This window comes from Morone saxatilis, unplaced genomic scaffold, assembly GCF_004916995.1.
Source record: "Morone saxatilis isolate NCDOM2014 unplaced genomic scaffold, NCSU_SB_2.0 Contig4, whole genome shotgun sequence".
NCBI classification, from domain to species: domain Eukaryota; kingdom Metazoa; phylum Chordata; class Actinopteri; family Moronidae; genus Morone; species Morone saxatilis.
In genome coordinates, this window is record NW_023339984.1 from 10,428,954 (window position 1) to 10,448,375 (window position 19,422).

Genomic DNA, 19,422 nt, shown 5'->3' on the forward strand with positions numbered 1-19,422 from the left:
AACAGATGTGGATCCCTACTGCAACAAGACCCTGTACCTGTTTGCCTTCTGGACCACCACCTTGGTTTTCATCTGACTGTGTCTGTTCCTGGTAGGCGGCTGCTGCGTGCTCGTCTGCTTCTGGATTTGCGGCCGAGCCGACGCCGATGACATCTAGAGACGAACAAAACCAAAGAGGAGTGGGGATGCGTCTTGTGGGGCTGCACACGACGCTGTTAGTTTGTCTGTTGCACATGTACGAAGGCCCATTTGCACTTTTCTATTGTACCTTCACAGATTTGACCAAATTCAAATCTTGTCCTCATTAGACATCAAGGTCCAGTTTTCTTAAAGTTTCCCTTTAAGACCGTGTGAAGTTAATGTTTCGTACTTTGCAACACAACACTAATTTGTCCCAGCCTTGGAGTAGACACATGCCGAACTCCCACGTTGCTGTAGATTTTAACACTGATTATAAATCTCTGTAAGTGTTTTCTTAATGCTGAGCCCTTTCTACCTCTGCAGAAGCTGCACTGCATTCTTATAGAAATAGAAAGATCCTTTCTCTCTCACAGCCTTTCCAAAAGAGATGTACTGTTTACATGAGGAGCTTAAATTTGTACAGGATAAAGTGATATAAATGTGTGTTCTTTGTGAATTAATTCATTTCTTTTTACTTTAATACTCATGTTTGTTGATAATTTGTGTAAGGAAGGACATGAACCAATCATACTCCACACAGTTCCCATCATGCACTTTACTAATCAATGATTTCTTATATGTTAAAGGCCCATAAGAAATACTTAATGCTACCTGATGCAGCAGTGCTTCATTCACAGCATTTCTAATGGTTACCTTTTTGGTTTTTATGGGATATTTAATCTCAACACTAAACAATCAGATGAGTTTCATTGCTGTAAGTTTTATACTAAATATTAAGATTACATTGAGTATATTAACCATGATGCATTGTTGTATTTTGCCATCTAAAGAATTAATTAAAAGATAAAGAAAGGTGTGGACATGTGGTATGTGGAAACTCTGTACAAACAGGAAATGTGCAATGTGTAAGCAGTTAGATGTTAAAAACTGCTGGAGGAAATGCAACATCCAAGTGTTTCCACAAAGTAAGACGTGTTAAATTATGATGCCAAAACCTGGGAACTTCCACTCAGATCGGGGTCTCAAACTCAAATTGGCTTGAGGCGACTGCTGGTATTGTCAGGTAGTACAAGAAAGCACAAAATTATGACAATATTTCCATTGCTAACTACAAACAGCAGTTCCTGGACATTTTTAAATCATCATTTTGTATTATTTATGTTGTGTGCAGATAAACAGGCAATCTCTCCAGGATTTTGCAGGCTGTTTTTAGAGGATTGTTGTGGCCTAAAATACCAGAATTCACTGAAAATTGAGATGCATGCTGCGATGTTTTCAGCCATTTTTAGAAAATGAAATTGTGGTAGAAAGTGAACATTGCGAAAATAATTATAGTTATTATGTTAATAATTACAAAACTGAAAGCAAAGTGTTCTAGTGGGAATAAAATGTCACTGTTTGGAGAGTAATGTCTGCAAGTAATGTCAGTGCGGGCACTTCCACAACACGACCAGACACTCAAAAAATTCCTCATCATGTCAATTACACAGCTAGTGCAACACAAGAAAATACCTAATATATAATAATATCTCAATTCCAGTTTTCCCCAATTTGTAATCAGGACTTTTCTTTTACAGCCTATTGTTAACCTCTGACCTCGACTTGGATCTGATTTCCACCTGTCCGTCAGCTGCCCTCAGTGCGTTCCCGCCCCGCCCACTCCAACCACCTGATCCCCACCTGCTCATCTGACCCTCGTTCCCTTATTAGTCACCCAGTATATATCATCATATTTTTGCCTCAGGCTTTGCCAGTTTGTCTCAACCCCCAGTGCCTTTAACGCCACCTGCTCTGTGCCTTTGAGTTTTGCAATTGAGTCCTCAGATCTGGGTTATCTTACACACATGACAACAGAAAACTATAATTTTAAAAAAACCTTAAGACAAGACTAAGGATGATGCGTTTTAACAGTGAAAACATGACAAAAAAGTATGGAAACTGAAAAATTAGGTAGTCAGAGCAGAGCTCACATTAAAAGGCCAGTTTACTGAGGAAGGCAGGTATTTGACATATGATTAACTGACTGAATCAGTCTTGTCAGGAGGTCAACCACTCAAAGGCAAGGCGCTCTGAAAATCATGTTGATTTCTTCTCTCCATGTAGTATGAAATAAACACTTAATTCAACACATTGAGTCTGTAGCTCTTCAGAGAACTAGAGACTCTCAATATTTTAGAATGATTTTTTGGGTATCATTGGTGACGTGGATCTAAAACCTTCCACCGATCCTGGATCCAGACTGAAGGTTGCAGGGAAAGTTCTGCTCTGACAAACGGGAAAACAAGATCCAGATAAATGCTGAATTATTACCTTTTTATGACTTTACTCCTCATTAACAGACACTGTTGTAATAGACCGGGAACAGAAAACAATCATCAAGAAGAAAAGCGTTGCATGAACTGTCTCTAACCTACAGAAGCAGCAGTTCATAATTTATTTCCCCTCCAGCTGTGAGACACCGAGGAGGTACTCTTACACACAGAAAGGTACATAACCTATCCTACTATTTATCATTTCTACATGTGCAGAATTTATTGCCTTTTTTTCTTTAAATGTAACATAAATACTTATAATATTAGTTGACTCTGCTTTTGTTTAATGGATTTCCAGCTAGAAACTATTTAAAACACACTTTTCACTTCTTTTCTACCTGTTATCAGTAATTATTTCACATTTATGGTACTGTTACTATTATTACTTTATACTGTTCTTGCAGTTAAATGACATTGGCTTTTATTTTCAAGGAAGTAGGCTACAGTTTGTACGTTAGTGAACCTATTTCACCACTATATTTCTTGTGAAATGTCATCCCTCTGCCAGATTTGAGCGCTCAGACTGAATATCTGATGTGTACTCTCTTCTGTCTGACCCTCTGTAGGTTAGATTGATCAGAACAGACAATGTCAGAGAGTGGCCGACCCATCAGGACACTTCCTAAACCTCCTGTGGTGATCTTAGGTGAGAGACAGTGATGTGCAAGAGTCATGCACATATTAAATTAACTTCACCACATAAAGTCACTACAGGTTGAGTTTAACATTCTGTCTTCCTTCAGTATGTACACAGCTATTTATGACCGGCATGGCCTTTGCTCAGCTAGCAATAGGTAAGTGACTGGTGCACTCATTGTTATAAAGGTTGTTTTATTTGTAAGCAACTTTTTAAATGCAATGGTTTTGCTCCTACAGGAGCAATGTACCAATTTGACTGCCCCAGGCAGAAGTACATCCCCGTCTACCTGTTAGTAATGGGAGTTATAACCCTGCTGCTGGTGGCCCTAAACCTCCTGCCCTGCACTGCCACTGGCTTTGGGAATAACAGCGAGCTCTGGAGCGCCCTTGTCTCCCTCTTTTTCTTCTGCTGGTTCATCGCTGGTACAAACCTAAACATAAAATTAAAAATACTATTTAAGACAAAATATTCTCAAAGCAAAACTAACAAGCTAAAATTTGTGAAATGGATGCAATTCAACTTTGTCAAACACTTATGTGAAAAGTAATTATTCTCTCTGGCTTCTTCTTCTCAAGGTAATGTGTGGATTTACTCCATCTATGAGCCCAACTACAACAAGATGACGGAGGACGTTGGTAGGTACTGCAACGAGACTCTCTACCTGTTCGCCTTCTGGACCACGAATGTGCATTACATCCTGTTGGGTCTCCTCATTCTCTCTACCTGTTACTCATACTTTCTGTATGGTGGCAATTAAAAAATGACAATTGAACAAACATTTAGAGTGGCTGGATTTAATGACCAAACATAATAATATTCATATTTTTTTCATCTTGGGTCTGATGGATATTTTGTATAAAAAAAGAGATCCAAGGAACAGCATTTAATGGTTTGTGGTTATGCATCTTGGTCACAGAAATAGTTACTCCTTTTGAAACAGTATTTTATTTAACAAATATGTTTAAATATTTTGAATAGAATTTTTTCTCTATGTATAAAGTTACAAAGTATCTGAAGAATCTGACAACAAAATACTTACAATGAAGGAAATATTTTATGTTTAAGATTAATATTTTCAAAAGATGTATAAAACATGCCAAACTTCCCATTGTATCAGTGTTCAGTGCCACACATATATGCCTGAATAAAATACAATTTAAAGTCAAGTTCAAGAAATTTCTTACAGTATGTAGTGGTCTAAAAAGTACTTTACTTTATTTGCCTCCAATGGAGTCAAAGTATAAAGCAGCATGAAATGCAAATAATATTAAAGTACAAACACAAACATTCTTATAGAACATTATAGAATGAGTTGTTTTTATCTGCAGTGGGAGCTGGTCCTCTTCCACGGAGGCTGCCATGTTGAACCACCATGTTTCTACAGTAGCCCAGAACAGACAAAACCAAACACTAACTCTAGACTGGGCCTTTCACACATTTCTTGCCAGCGTAGTTTCTCCTACACGCTTGAGTCAAAGGGGTTTCAGCTGGTTGTAATCTCACCACTAGATGCCACTAAATCCTACACACTGGTCCTTTAACCTTTTGAGTTGTTATATAACCCATTTCCACAAAGTATATCTTATCCCTTGTGATATATAATTTACAATCCAACTCCATATTCGGAAACATTTCCTTGTCTTTCAATCTCTCCCAGAACAGCTGCCAACTCATTTTTAGTAGGAAGCATTTCCTCAAAAGATACAGATAAATGTTGAATTATTTGAGTCTTTGGCTTTATTCCAATCATCCTCACTCTCACCATTAGGATCCAGAGGGAACTGAACCAAAAAGCAAAACTTTGAAACAGGAAGTTGAGACACACACACACACACACACACACACACACACACACAGACGGACCTAACGTTTCCATCAAATACTTTATATCAGTGAAGTGGGGTCTGTGTCACTGTGAAAAGTTAATTAGTTTAAATGATCACTATCATCTATCATCCAAGTGTTCTTTGGGTAAAAGAACATTGAGAGCCTGCTTTTAGATGCCTTGTGCATCATTTTATACCCATTTCCCCCAAAATGTAGCCTGATGATATGCCCTGCAATAATATTAAAAAGCCACTAGATGTCCCCCTAAGGCTTTGACAAACAGAATTAAGCTTTTGTTGTTTTTTGTGTGTACATTTCTACAACCTGTGACCTCTTATTACCGGCTTTATCAATTAATATTTAGGGGTCTGATTATTTTCTATTTTAAGTTAGTAGAAAGAACATGGAAAAAATACTATGTGTAAAAATGTTATTATGTGATCCATAAAGTATTGTATTAAGACCACTAAGATGGGGCCTGTTCTGTCGCCCAGTCTTGAAACCACTGTGTTAACACATTAGTTTAAACACTAATCAGGTTTTGCTGCTTCAGTCACTTGGTCCAGTATGAACAGTAGCCCATGGTGGCTAACGTTGGCAAACTTTATACAGATATTACTGTGTAACTGAAATTACTGAGTCTGCAAGATTTTCTCTACGTCTTTAATTTTGAGTCATATTACGAGAAACTTAGCTTTATTTTGGTCCTCAAAGTCTTTGAAAGGAAAATGTCAGGCTCCTGGTCAGTGAGCTGTAGTGTAAAATGGGATTTGTAGAGCTTTTAAAGATCTGTTTTCTGCACCTGGAAACAAGGTTGATGAGAGCTGTAAAACCAAAAGGATAAGTTAAAGGACTATAAAATGCTCCATAAAGCTGAGGGAAACTACAAAATTGATCATTGTCATTTATCATTGTCATTTGACTCATTGTTAATACGAAAATGTTGATGAGTGCAGCTTTAAATCCAATATCTGTGAAGGTGAAACACACACGCAACCCATCTCTACTATGTGTGGATCTACTCAATCTATGAACCCAACTACAATAAGACACTAACAGATGTGGATCCTTGCTGCAACAAGACCTGTTTGGCTTCAGAACCACCAATGTAAACCACATCCAAATGAACATTTTTTTGTGTCTGCTGCTGTTGTCCATATCACCTTCCAAGTGAAATGGAAACATTGTACACTGAGGCTGAAGTTCAATGAAAAAAAGACAAACAAAATTTTGAAATAAAACCTTCTATTGATTTCTAATGCCACCTTTTAGATATTTCTGTTCAATGCTGCTCCTCTTCCCCTCATTAATGTTTGGGCATTTGAGTTCTTTACAAATTACAGAGCAATTCATTAACCAAAACTGGTTTAGGCTCAGAAAGAAGCAATGCAACATTTACATAAAAAGAAAACAATAAAAAAAGAAACAAGAACTGTTGAAAAAAAAATGGAAATAAGAACTGTATTTCTGCAGAGTAGAACAATAGTAGTCAAGAGTGTGGTTAAAATAGATCTGCTGTTTTACCACAATGTCTCATGACAAAACCCCAGTGAAGTTGGAGAAAAATAATAACTAAGTAGCTCTAGAATAGCTTATCTGTCCACAATGATGACAAGGCATAAAATATAACATCCTACCACAAAACAAGATGAGTTGCCAGTACATGAAGTGAAAGCTGCTGATGTGAGTTGTGGGGAGTACATTTGGTGAGGGCAAAGACTGGCAGAAAATGGCTTACCAAACACTGTGGGTACCAGACAGACACACAAGAACGAATTGCACACAAATACATGAAATGAAAAAGGATCCAGGTTGATTTTATTTATTTTTTTGTGAAATTAAGGTCACACGAAAGCATGATAAAACTGTTTATTTTCCGTACATGAATTATATTCATTCAACTCAGTTTTACTCAATTCCCCCTGGTCACACATGTCTTTCCTGGAGTGGCTCTAAACCACTAGTTTGACACATTGGGAAATGCACTTATTTGCTATTTTGCCAAAAGTGAGCTGAGAAGAATGATACATGCATTTTTTGCCACCAAAAAGATTTCTTAAGGATAAAGGAGAGATTTTTAATTAAATCTCTGAATTCAGATTTAAAATTAGACATGTAGCTAATCGACATCACGACCACTGTGGCAAGTGGTAACATTTATCTTGTACAAATTAGCACAAAGTGTTTCTTTTTGCTTTTGTTAAAATCCATTAAATTTGTATCTGTGATATGATAAAATGTGGTTGTACGTGTAAACGGTTGCATTGGTAAAGATTAGTTAAAAAGTCATAGATATGACAGAAATTATGATTTCAGTTACACAACAAGATCTATCAAATGTTTGCTAATGTTAGCCAAGCTATTGTATCTCATCAAGTGAGTCTTTAGCTTCACTCAAATCATCCTCCCACTGTAATGAAAAGGGAACTGAGAAAGAAAGAAGCAAAAACCCAGACATTGAAATAGGAAGTGGCACATGGGTACATTATATGACCAAGTTCTCACGCAGGCCCCCTTCTTTTGCTTTCACCAGGAAGTGGCACAATATATAACCCAAATCTCATGTAGGGCCTTTTTCTTTCACTTTGAGTCAGAAAAACAGGTAAGACATATCTGATACTATCACATAATGTGCATTTATTACAATTTTGAGATACAATTTTACATTTGCAGAATACAATGTGTTTTTCTATATATTCTGTATTGTATATTAATTAAAATGAAATCCGACCTGCAGCCCTTTGCTGCGTGTCATCCCCTCTCTCTGCCCCCCTTTCCTGTCTCTCTTTGACTGTCACTATCATAAAGGCAATAAAAGCCCAAAAAAAATACTTAAAAAAAAAAAAAAAAAAGAAACTTAAAGATATTTTCTAAATGCCTCTTTCTTGTAGGGAAGTTATTAAGTTAAACTTACAGGACTACAGTATATTTCAATGTTACTATCTCAGCCGTTGGTCACTAAAAGCAAAAAAAAACTAAAACAAAACTACAACAGCAACACAGAAAATGCCCCTAATTTAAAGGTTTTAAATTTAAGTTTAAATTTAAGTATGTGTCGGTATTTAATGTTTCACTTTTTACAGTTGATTTTTGTCTAATGAAGAGCAACTTTCGGACTCATCTCTTGTTCAATGTACCAGACAAACAGCTGATGTATCCGTCTCAGTTCTCTTTGTCTCTTTGTAGGTTAAACTGATTGTTACTAAAAATGGCAGAGAGTGACAGACCTCAAATCACTTGGCAACGTTCGACAGTTATAGTAGGTGAGAAATAGTGCAATAGCAAAAGTCTTGCACACTTGTGGTCAAAGTTAAAATGATCTGGTATGTACTGTAATTTATTCATAAAGAATTATTTTGTCTGTCTTCCCTCAGCATGTACTGTGGTATTTTTTTTCACGATGCTCTTTGTTCAGTTGGTGGTTGGTAAGTGATTTGTGTACTTACTGTTATATAGATGTATTTAGTTTTAGTTCATGGCATCAAAATGTATTTTCTGTGGCAGAAAATTAACTTTTGAAACATTAGACAATCAGAACTGTGTATTGCATTCACCAACAACGTAATAATTATTAATCAATGAGGCAGGTGACACTCATCTTTGTCTTTGTCCTCATGTCCAACAGGAGTAGTGTACATGAATGACTGTCCGAGGCAGCCCATCATTCCTATCTATTTGTTCTTAATGGGATGCAGTCCCCTGCTGTTCAGGTGCCTCAACAAGATAACCCCACTCTTTTGCTTCATGGCCCCTGGATTGTTTTTGGTCTGGTTTATTGTTGGTAAGGGACCTTTCACAAATAATTTGTCATATGAAGTTGAAATTATATGATATGATATGATATTATTATTGTATATCATAATTGAAAACTAACCGTTAACTTCTAATTTGGTAACTATTATGAAAATTCTTATTCTATGAATACAATAAGGTTAAAATTACATACGCCATCTTAAACACATCTTAAATTATTAATATTTTGCCTTCTGTTGCTATTAATGGTGGAATGGTGGTTTGAGATGTACCAACTCAGAACTATATTTTAAGGTATTAGGGAGAGAGAGATGCATTTTTTTCAAGAGAAGGGATCAATAAAGCAGGGGATTATCTTTAAATGTGAAAAAAAGAAGTATAAAAGTAATTGCACAAAAGTAGGTAGAGCTCCACTGATCAATCATTTTTGCATTTAACATTGAGTTGAATGAGTAATGTGAAAGCTATTGCTCACAGCGATAGAATTGGCGCCAAGCTCAGCAGATGTATTGAGTGTTTTAGTTGCTTTTAATTTCAGTTCTAGTTTTGGGTTTTATGACCTGCAGTTTTACTGTATGGATCGGTCAAAGAGCACCACACACTACTTGCTCAGCACTGAATGACATAGAAAGCAAGACTAAGAAACTTTCTCAGGAGTAGGTGGGGACTCGATCTGTGTTTGTTGAATTAAAATAATTCACTTATCTAGCCTTACTAACTTTATAAGGCAATATACCTGTATGTCAGAGTGATATGTTTGTCAACTTGTGTGTTGTGGAGTTCCTCTGCCTCCTCTACAGTTAAATCAATTAGTGAGCTTCAGAGGTTCTGGTAGGTGAATTATGTTACCTTTGGACAGAACCAGCTGAGCTAGCCTTTTCCCAGTCTGTCCAATCTTTGTGCTAAGCTAAGCTAATTGGCTGTTGGCTGTAGCTTTATATGTGACTCTTTCCTTAGAGTGCATAGAGTTGGAGAATGAACACATTTGAGATTCATGATTGCATGTATTATGGAGTTAAATCATAATACATACATATAAGGTAAATAACAGATCAGATAAATAAACTAATTTTCCATAATCCATAAACACCAAGATCATAGTGATAACAATATTATCTCTACTCTTTACAACTTGCAATCCTGCCAAGATTTTCTTCAGTTTTTTAATCTTTGGTTCATTCATCATTGATATAAAGCACAAATATATAATTATTCATGAATAAGTTCTGAATCTGTGATCAAGCACAGCCACAATGTGATTTTTTTTTCAGGTACTTTAAATATCTACTCTATTTACGAGCCCAACTACAACAAGAACACAACAAAAGTGAATCCCTACTGCGACAAGACACTGTACTTATTTGCCTTCTGGACCACCAACTTCACCTTTGCCCTATTACCTGCGCTACTATTTTCCTGGTTCTATTGTTTCTACCAATTTGACATTGTTGAGGTACAAATGCCCTTGCTGGGATAAATTAAGTTGGTTAGAACTAAAAATCAACTCACCCACACAGTAGCTCACTATCAGGGTAGTTTGTAGATTTAAGAGTTAATCATGTCATACATCATCATGGAATATACATAGATATTAAAATAATCCCAAGTACCAGCCTCACATTGTTTTATTGTTGTGTATCTTTTATCACAGAAATATTATAATTTACATACAAAATACAAAATATAATACTTAATGTTGTATGTTTTCTCTTTTTAAAATAACATCACGACAGTATTGTATCATGTAAAAAATTACGTTTGGATATTAATATTTTCACTCTTTATGTAAAGTTACATGTTTTCGGAGAGACAGTCGAGGCTGTCAATCTGATTGGTAGGCTGGGCTATGATGTCAGCACGATTTACGTGAGAGGTTGGCCAGCGCTTTGGCATGGATGGGCTTATAGAGGAGAGTGAAGCTGGAGGGGCTGATAAGGCCGTTGCCCTGTGCGTCGACTTTTCCCATCAATACATAGTTCTGACCTGGAGAAGAGACAGTGTGAGAAAAATATGTTAAAATATGTAATATATATATATATATATATATAATAAACCAATGACTATAATATAATGTTGGGAAATGTATGACACCGAATCAGTTCAATAGATTTAGATTAGTTATTATTAATTTTGAGATAACTGAGATATATTGGTTAATCTTATTCTCCTTAAGAGGTTAAACAAATTTGATATTTGATATTTGATATATTTCTATTTGAAAGAGCACCATTTGTAACCAGCTTATTTCTTTTTTATTGAATTTAAATTTTTAACATGTCTTGCATTAACATTAATGTTAGTTGTGTTGTCAAAACATGATGCTTATTATATTTTCAGTTCTTCATCAGTAATTAAACCTTACTGATCTGAGTTTATAGTACTAAAGATGATACTTTCTTTGTTTATTTGCAAGAACTGATAATTTGTGATCAACATTTAATAAAGATATTGCATGGTATGAAGCACAGTCTTTACCTTCTCTATCTAGATCTACTAAGACTAAGAAACTGATCAATGTGTGTGTGTAAGACAAGCTTAGTTTGTAAATACTTGGACTGTACCTTTGGTTAGCCCAGGACACTTCTTGCATGTGGAGGTCAGTATGACCGACATGATGGGCCCTGATTTGGTGATGTTCAGGCGTCCTGGCTTATAGGCCTTGATTAGGGACACTTCAACTGTCGCTGAGCCACTCGGACCAGGGGCCAAAGATGTAATCTTACCCGTAATCACTGAAAAAGAGAAAAAATATGAATGCATAGAAAGAGAAAGGAGTTGCACAGTCAGTAAAGAAAAAAAATGCGACAAATTATGGCCAACCTTTTTGCTATTTCTGATAATATTCATTTATGAAACCCATGACAAGACTACCAAATCCCATCATAATAAAAGCTTCATAAGGTGCATTTCTATCAAGTTCAGTCGTTTCTATGGGCATTTTTCAATCTGCGCATAAAAATTCAGAGGAAGTGCCATAAATAAATAATAATAAATACATTTTGGATCAGATAGAAAAGTTGTTTTAACGATTAAAAAAAAAAGGGAGTAAGTTCAATGAAAAGAGACTTTAACTGAATTAATCATGATGCACATGAAGCACTTTAACATCCACAGAAACTTGCACTCCACTGGAGACATGAAAAATGTCCACAGGTGAAAACATCAGATTTGTGTGAAGCTACAAGAAGACTCTTACCTTTATCAAATTAATACATGAAACCAAACTTATAGATGCCAAATGTTGATCATGTTTTCTACTTTTTTCCCCACCATTTGAAGTTTGACTGGTGCTCTTTTAATTACACTATCTTGTTGCGCCCCCCTTCTTCTGCAATAGTATAATGGCAGAATTGGCACCACCTGCCTGTCTTGATGAAACTAGTATTAGCATAACAGTAGTGGATGGAAACATGGATACGTTTGCATTTTATTTTGCAGATTTTCTGAAAATTCTGTCAAAATTTGTGTTACACTTGGATGAAAACCTACAGAGAAAAAAAATACTGCAAGTTGCATTTTGGAAAGGTAGAGATGTGAAAATAGAGTGGGAGTTTAATGAAGAGTAGAGGGCAGCTGAGGTGGCTCACCGAATTCATGAGGGCAGAAGCTTGATTGGAGAGTTCCTGTCCTCTTACAGGCTTGTGTACACAGTGGGTTCAGTGGTAAAGCTGAAGAAAACAGAGGCGGCAACAAACACAAACACGCGATAAGCACATGAACTTGCTGTGCACATACATACATACATACATACACAGGAGTTTACATTGTTTATTCCACTCACGTTTCTTGCTCACAGGCTTCTTCGTCACTGTCTTGCTTACTACAGGTTTTAAAGTCGCTTTAGGCTTAATCTTTGGTTTGACTGTTGGTTTAACTGCACTCTTGGGGTTTGGCTTTACTGGCTTGACACCAGGTTTTAAGGTGGGCTTGGTCTTCAGGAAAGGCTTACGTGTGGGTTTAGCCTTGATGCTTGGTTTGAGTGTTGGTTTAATAATCTTAGGTTTGGGTGTAGGTTTAGCTCCAGGTTTAGGCGCAGGCTTTTTCACAGGTGCTTTAGGTGTGGGTCTGGCTGGTTTGGGTTTCATTGTGGGCTTGACGATGGGTTTGCGTGGTGGTGGAGGTTTCAGGGGTATCTTCACCAGTGGTTTTTTTGCTGGTTTTGGGGTGGGTTTAGGTTGGAGGCCAGGTCTAGGTTTGGGGGTTGGTCTCGGTTTAGGAATCGGTCTAGGTTTAAGGGGCGGTTTGGTGGGTTTGCTTGGCTTCATGCCCGTTTTTTGTGGCATTGAGGTGGTTTGAGGTCCATGGATGAAGTCTCCGCCGGTAGTCGGCGTCCGAGACCCACCAGGCACGCTGGAGTAGTAGGCCATGAAGCCATCTGAGGTCACGCTGAGGTCGGAGACAAACTGGACAAGAAGCTCGTTCCCATTTGTCACTATTGTTCTATGCAAAGGATGAATGGAGTGAAAAATGCATAAGGAATAGCAAAGTGGAAAGAGATATGTGAAAATACAGGAAACACTGGCAGAGCTCAGCTGCCTTTACAAAGCAATTTTTATTGATTTCTGATCAGCAATCTCACCCTGGTGCCCTGTCTCCGCAGAATTTCCCAATCCGCCGCGAGTTATCCCTCTCTCCCCCATTAAACAGCGCCACATAGTCGTAGCGGCAATATGTGTCAGGCTCCAAATCCAGCTTCACAAACTTCACCTCGATCACCTGGGGAAGAGGTGGCAATGAATACACGAACACACCACAGCAAACTATGAAATGAATGACAGGGAATAAGTGATGTGAGCTGGTTTATTCCTCAGTGCAGTGCAGACATAGGTAGCAGTGGTAGTAGTAGTGGTGGTGGTGGAAAAGGGCCAGACTTCTCAAATACAGAAGGGCATTTACTCTCTCCCTTGCTCTTGCTTCCTTCCCTCCTTCCTTGCATTCAATCTCTTGGCACACACGAACACACCTTCAGGCGCTCAATGAAGTCTTTCATTTGAACTTTCGTCACAAGGCCGCCGTCACACTCACATACACACATATATATGCTACATTAGGGGCCAGAGGTAGAACGTTTCCTTGTGATGGGCCTCTGCACTACTATTTTCATTGCTCCTTCTCCTCTGACATCGACTAGCCTTTTTCAACACGCCGTATTCAAAGTCCAGCTAGAGTTTAAATACTCCTTACTTTTTGTGTAAGGAAATAATAAATATGATGCTAATATTGTGGATATTTGTTCACCTGTCTAATTAGGATATCACCGTTTTTGGCCATATTTGTGGGCGTTAGGATTAGGGTTAGTGGTTGCTTATGTGCGCTACTGATTGGAGAATGTTACAAGTCTGTATCTTATAACTGTAGCTAGCTACAAGGCAATTTTTGCCATTTGACAACAAGCTCAATCAGCATTCCCTATGAGGCAGATTTAACTCTTTTGTCAATTTATAAAATTCAATGTACGTGCATGTATATAAATAACAGTATATATTTTTTTATTTTATAGTGTTCTGTTATTCTATGAATTTGATTTATCGTGTAGCATGAAGGATCTACGAACTATCATTTCATTATACAGCCTTGTGTTGTATGATTATGAATAAATGCTGATGGTTTGATGCTTTACAGCCTACTGAAAATGAACTTCTGAGATGTCGCTCTAACTTCAAAAGGGAGTATTTTAGGTAGACGATTAGAAATACCAAGTGCAATACAATTGGCTTACATTGCTTGGTTCTACAGAGATGTGCCAGGAGCAGCTGATGCCTGCTGGGTAATTAGAGTTGGGCCAGTTGGGCGTCTTGACAGAGCCCTGCTCTTTGGTCAGCCGTCCTCCACAGAACTGGTTCTCTGCGGGAATAAAAAAACAAAGGACTCTCAAACAAAGCTTCTTCAAACAAGTGAAGGACTTTTTATTCCATGTATTACTGTATTTGAGGCAAAAAGAATGGATTTTATAAAATATATAAGACACCAGCCGAGACATTCTGGTCTGTGTGTTTCTGTATCCACACCTTCCATATGTGGCTTCCCTGCGCTGAAGGAAGCCAGAAAGCCTCTTCCTCCAGTGGCGTCGTCTGACACCATCTCCAGCATCATGGTGTTGGAGGTGGAGATGAGGGCGCCGGGCCGGAACGTCCCGCAGAAACGACCCAGCTTCTGCACCAAGCGGGAGTGACCGTTGTAGACATCCAGGTAGTCGTACCGGCAGGTGGGGTCCGCCTCCATGTCGAAGAGACGGAAAGACAGCATGACCACATGACCCTCTGGGACCTGGAGGGAGAGACAGGTGATGCTTTGAGGAACGACTACAAGAGAATGTAGCTAGAGGAGTAGATTTAAGGTGCAACAAATCAACGGTCAATGAAACAATTTCAAAGGTTTCCATCAAAATTAACATTCCTAGATTTCATGTGTTGGATTTTTGGGAACATGTTTTTTAGGTGTAAAAGATTTTAATTGTAGTGAATATCTCAGACAGGGTAAAAAAATGAACACTAGGAACACATACTCTAATATGTAACACTGATGTTTCTTAGCAAAAACATAGACAGCTGCTTTGATTTGACTCGCTGACCTCACAATAGGTACGGTGGACAGTGAGGGTCACATTAGTTTAGCACATAAAAACTGTCAAACAGATGTGATTCCAATTCCAGTTTATTGGCTATCTGACCTAAAATTTTGCAGCTTGGATGTTAATTTTGATGATCTTAAAGTTTAAAAACAATTAGAATATTTTTATCTGGTGTGATGTCTTGAATTAATAGTTTGTGTGTAATTATATTAATTAATTTGAATCCAATGTTTGAATTAATCAGTTCATTATTTGTCAATTAGGCTTGTTTAAGTTAAGACCTGTAATAAGGATTAAAAAGGGATATTTGCTGTTGTACAGATCATTGGCTTAATTAGTGATAGTGGACACATGTTTGTGTGTGTGCTTGTCAGTCCTCTAAGCAGTGAGTGAGGAGCAGTGCCAAGCTGTGGGAGTAGAGGTAAAACTATTCTGCTGTAAATTACTTTATGTCAAAGTTGATGCACTCATGAGTGTGTATTTGTGCTGTAAATAAATTGTGCTTGTCAGCAGTTACAAAGGAATCTTAGATTAATATTTGGTTTGTGATTCTGTATTATTTGAGAGCTTTGTATCAGTCCCAGCTCACCCTCTGATTACCTGAGCAGATGGTACGCTCCAGTTCAGGCTGAGAAGGTAAAAGGCCACTCACTGGTCTTTGGTTTGAGAGCTTAAAGTGAGGCTACAGGTTCAGGGTCGCCAGGGTCAACACTGCTTCAACTTTGTTTGAATCCCATCCCCCTTTACCAGTTCTACAAAACAACCATTACCCTTTAGCACTACAGTCATTTACACAATGTGTTGCAGCAAGTTGATGAATGTCTGTGTGCAGACATTGTGGAATAAGCTACTGAAGGAAGAAAGGGGAAAGGCCATTTGTGAAAGTAAAATTTAAATAAACTTTAAATAAATGAAAGAAACCCTGATGATTAGAACTGGAACTGATAACAGCCCACAAAAAGGGTTCACCTTAAAAAGACTAAATATTCTTTTACAAATGAAAAGTTGAACTCTATCAATCAAATACAACCTTGCAACCAATTCAATACAATGCTTAGTCGGGTATGACCAGTAGCCAATGGTGGCAGTTTAACTTTGTTGATGCTTGTGTAACATTACTGACTTTATGAATGTTCTCTACTTATGTTCTTATCTTGTAGTTTGCCACAGAGGTCACTGCTGAGCAAAAGTTACAAAAAAATCACTTTAATGACATTACGACAAAACATTTACGTCTTTACACATACTTGGATCTGAAAATCTGACATTTTCCTCTACTTTATTTATTTATTTATTTATTTTTAAATCTTCTCACATGACCTTTGTTTGACAAAATATGTCCGCACACATGAGAATGCCGAGCCAATAGGTGGCAATAAAGTAAAATCAACAATACATCAAATACCAGAGAACATCCTGAGCGTGGATTATTTTCCTTTGGTGTTGGTGGTGACTTAAACACAAATTATAGTAGCTAATTATTTATTTTCAGTTATTTGGCAACTATTTCTTCACCCCTTCTGGCAGATGGCCTAGCAGTGCCAACCAAATGTAAATAAACTGGTAGTCGGCCATTGTTTTTTTTCCAGGCACATGCTCTTTACACAAAGGAACAATGGACATGTACAAATTGAGGTTTCCTAAACACTTCTACTAAAATCTACTGCTAAGAAGGTTTTAATTATTTTGGGGGGATTTAGTGGACAAGAGGCCAAAATGTAGAGGAAATTATTCATATTCAGAAACATCTGTGTACGTATGGACTAGACCTTCAAAATCACTTTTTAAATTGAAGAGTAATTTGAGATTTTGGACACTAATGAATCATCATTATCCATCACTGACTCTACAAAATGCACATTACATTGTGGGAACGTGCAGTTAAAGCTGATTCACTGTCAGTAACACAGATGTTTTCACTCAGTCTGGCTGATTGATTGAAGGTGACCAGCTCTATAATAGGAAATGCACAAGGTCAACAAACTCCCTATACTAATGAGGATGATGAAGGTGTAATTTGTCCGCCCTAACAACAAAGCTAACAGGGGAGTCAGTCAGATGTCTGTACACCTCCACTCAGTCCTGAGAGGAAGTTAAGAGCTCTAATCAGTCAAAATATCACCTGTGTAGGTTTACAATGGACATACCTTTTTCACTGCAAATGATTGGAGACATTTAATGATAGCAGCCAGCCACTCTGGGAAACATTGAGTCTGGATTCAAATGTCGTTGTTGGGTCTGTAAATCCTTTCTAGACCTGCTCTATTCAAGAAGTGTCCTTACCCTACTATTTAATGTCAAAATGGCTGCTGTGAGAAAGGTCTATAGAGTAGTGATTTTTTAAAAATGACTCACAGTGATGTACCAGATGCATTTACTGTTGGGTTTGTAGTGACTGGGGAATCCTTCACTGGCCACGATATCCGAGTCTGTGACCAGGTGGCCTCCACAGTGGAAGATGGGCCTGAAAGAGAATCACACAACCGCCATCAGCTGCAGTTCAACATTTAAGTTGAAGAAAACGCAGCTATACTGAGAGTATTCAAGCAGAACTCCCCCTCACACACACACACACACACATACACACTTTTACATACACGCTGAAAACCACAGCGGCACAGTCTGTCTCTGTTCTCCGAGTCCGGGGAGGTTCCCAATGAACTCTCCTAGTTTGTGTGTTTTTTTTGTTTTTTTTCATAAAACCAAGCCAGGACGACCATCGATATTACAGTATATGTGCTGTGAGACTGTACCACAAGAAAGTTGTCAGTAGACGTAACACATACTTTTAGACGGGCACCTTCAAACACAGCAGCCCGGCTCACACATGGAGTTTGGTAACACGCCCACTCTTTCACACTCAGATAAACACAGATCAAAGCAGAGCCAGCCTCCAATCTTAATTTCGCAGCACTCGACGAAGGGCCCCAGACTCGTTAATTTAGACGTTGGTTGCGCTGGCATCTGGTCAGTTTGTTTCCTCTTTCAAAACTTGCTTCTGTGGCTCGACTTTTGTGCTTGTTTTTTTTTTTTTTGAAGGGAAAGGCCAAAATGAATACATTTTTTGACATGGTGAGGACTCTTACTGTGACCATCAACTCATTATAGTCCCTTTTTTGTCCTTCAGGCATGCGTTGTGTGTCTGCTGCAGTGCTATAAGGCCACATTTGGCCAAAAAAAAACCCAGTGGTGGTGAAGTCCCTCCCTTCTGACCCTCTAGAGTCGAACAGCCCACAGGCATTTGTTTGTCTTGTGTTCAATTTACACCCTCTGCGTGTATGTGTGGAAGTAGCTATAGCAGTGCACACACACAAGGTTCAATAAGCATCTAGAAAAATGAAATTCTCAGCATTTGTGGAGTGAAAAATGTGGATTTAAGAAGGCAAATGTCTGAATTTAGTGCCAGTTTTGACAAAAACATCAGACGTGCGGACAAGCCACTGTACATATGCCCATTTGAATCACTACATCAATTACAGCATGCTGTCATTTTCTGTTTATGGGACGCCAACCACATCTTCCTAACATCGCAACCTTCTATTTCTACTGCACTTTCCATAATCATAATACTGTAACCAGGAGAGGAAAAAAACACACATAGTAGTTAATCTAGATAGATGTGGGCTAGAAAAAGAGCATGCCACATGTGCACATGCAGGATGTAGAGAGGAAAACAGATGCACAAGAGGGACATTGATAGCCGTATAGTTGACACACATACCTGAAGTCTAAAATCTCTCAAACACGCAAGCTCACCTTGTGTAGTTGGTCTGACTCTGAGCCTCGGTCCATCCCAGTGTCAGAGTGACAAGAAGGCACACAGTCCACACCCTGTCCTCCATCCTGCTGTCCTCTGAGGTTGGGAAAGACGGGAGAGGAGAAGGAGAGGAAGGAGGGAGAACCAGAGTAGAGGCGTGGAGAGATGCAAGGTTCAAGAGAGGAGGGGTAGAGCGAGAGAGAGAAGGAGAGGAGGTGTTATAGAGAAGAAAAGAGGTGAATGAATGTGATCTTGAGAGGACAGAAGGCTGTTTGAGACAGGTTAAACATTAATTACACTGTATGCTGAGCCACGGCCAAAAGCAATGTATATACAGTTCACAGTACAGTGTGCCTGTTATGTTCCAGCTCTGTGTTGTTGTTTAACAGGCAGAGTAATGGAATATATGGAAAATGTATGT

The 19,422-nt window shown here is 38.2% G+C and overlaps 3 protein-coding genes across 3 annotated transcripts in view; 2 read left to right on the forward strand and 1 right to left on the reverse strand.

Moving 5' to 3' along the window:
• The window catches only part of LOC118338275 (transmembrane protein 272-like), a 16,657-nt gene extending 15,891 nt beyond the window's left edge, over positions 1-766 (forward strand). The window contains exon 6 of the mRNA XM_035675558.1: positions 6-766. Coding sequence (XP_035531451.1) covers positions 6-76 — 71 coding nt within the window. The 3' untranslated portion in view covers positions 77-766. The remainder of the gene's footprint in view (positions 1-5) is intronic.
• Positions 767-8,104: 7,338 nt separating this feature from the next.
• Positions 8,105-10,322, forward strand: LOC118337820 (transmembrane protein 272-like). Its single transcript, XM_035674928.1, has 4 exons — positions 8,105-8,183; positions 8,295-8,345; positions 8,546-8,701; positions 9,945-10,322. Exons 1-4 carry the CDS (start codon positions 8,129-8,131, stop codon positions 10,148-10,150), a joined length of 468 nt encoding a protein of 155 aa, XP_035530821.1. The 5' UTR covers positions 8,105-8,128; the 3' UTR covers positions 10,151-10,322.
• Positions 10,323-10,502: 180 nt separating this feature from the next.
• pcolceb (procollagen C-endopeptidase enhancer b) lies at positions 10,503-19,089 on the reverse strand. Its single transcript, XM_035674927.1, has 9 exons — positions 19,001-19,089; positions 17,600-17,708; positions 14,680-14,940; positions 14,393-14,515; positions 13,253-13,389; positions 12,455-13,113; positions 12,261-12,341; positions 11,235-11,405; positions 10,503-10,656 (listed from the first exon to the last, which is right to left on the reverse strand). Exons 1-9 carry the CDS (start codon positions 19,084-19,086, stop codon positions 10,526-10,528), a joined length of 1,758 nt encoding a protein of 585 aa, XP_035530820.1. The 5' UTR covers positions 19,087-19,089; the 3' UTR covers positions 10,503-10,525.
• Positions 19,090-19,422: the final 333 nt, after the last annotated feature.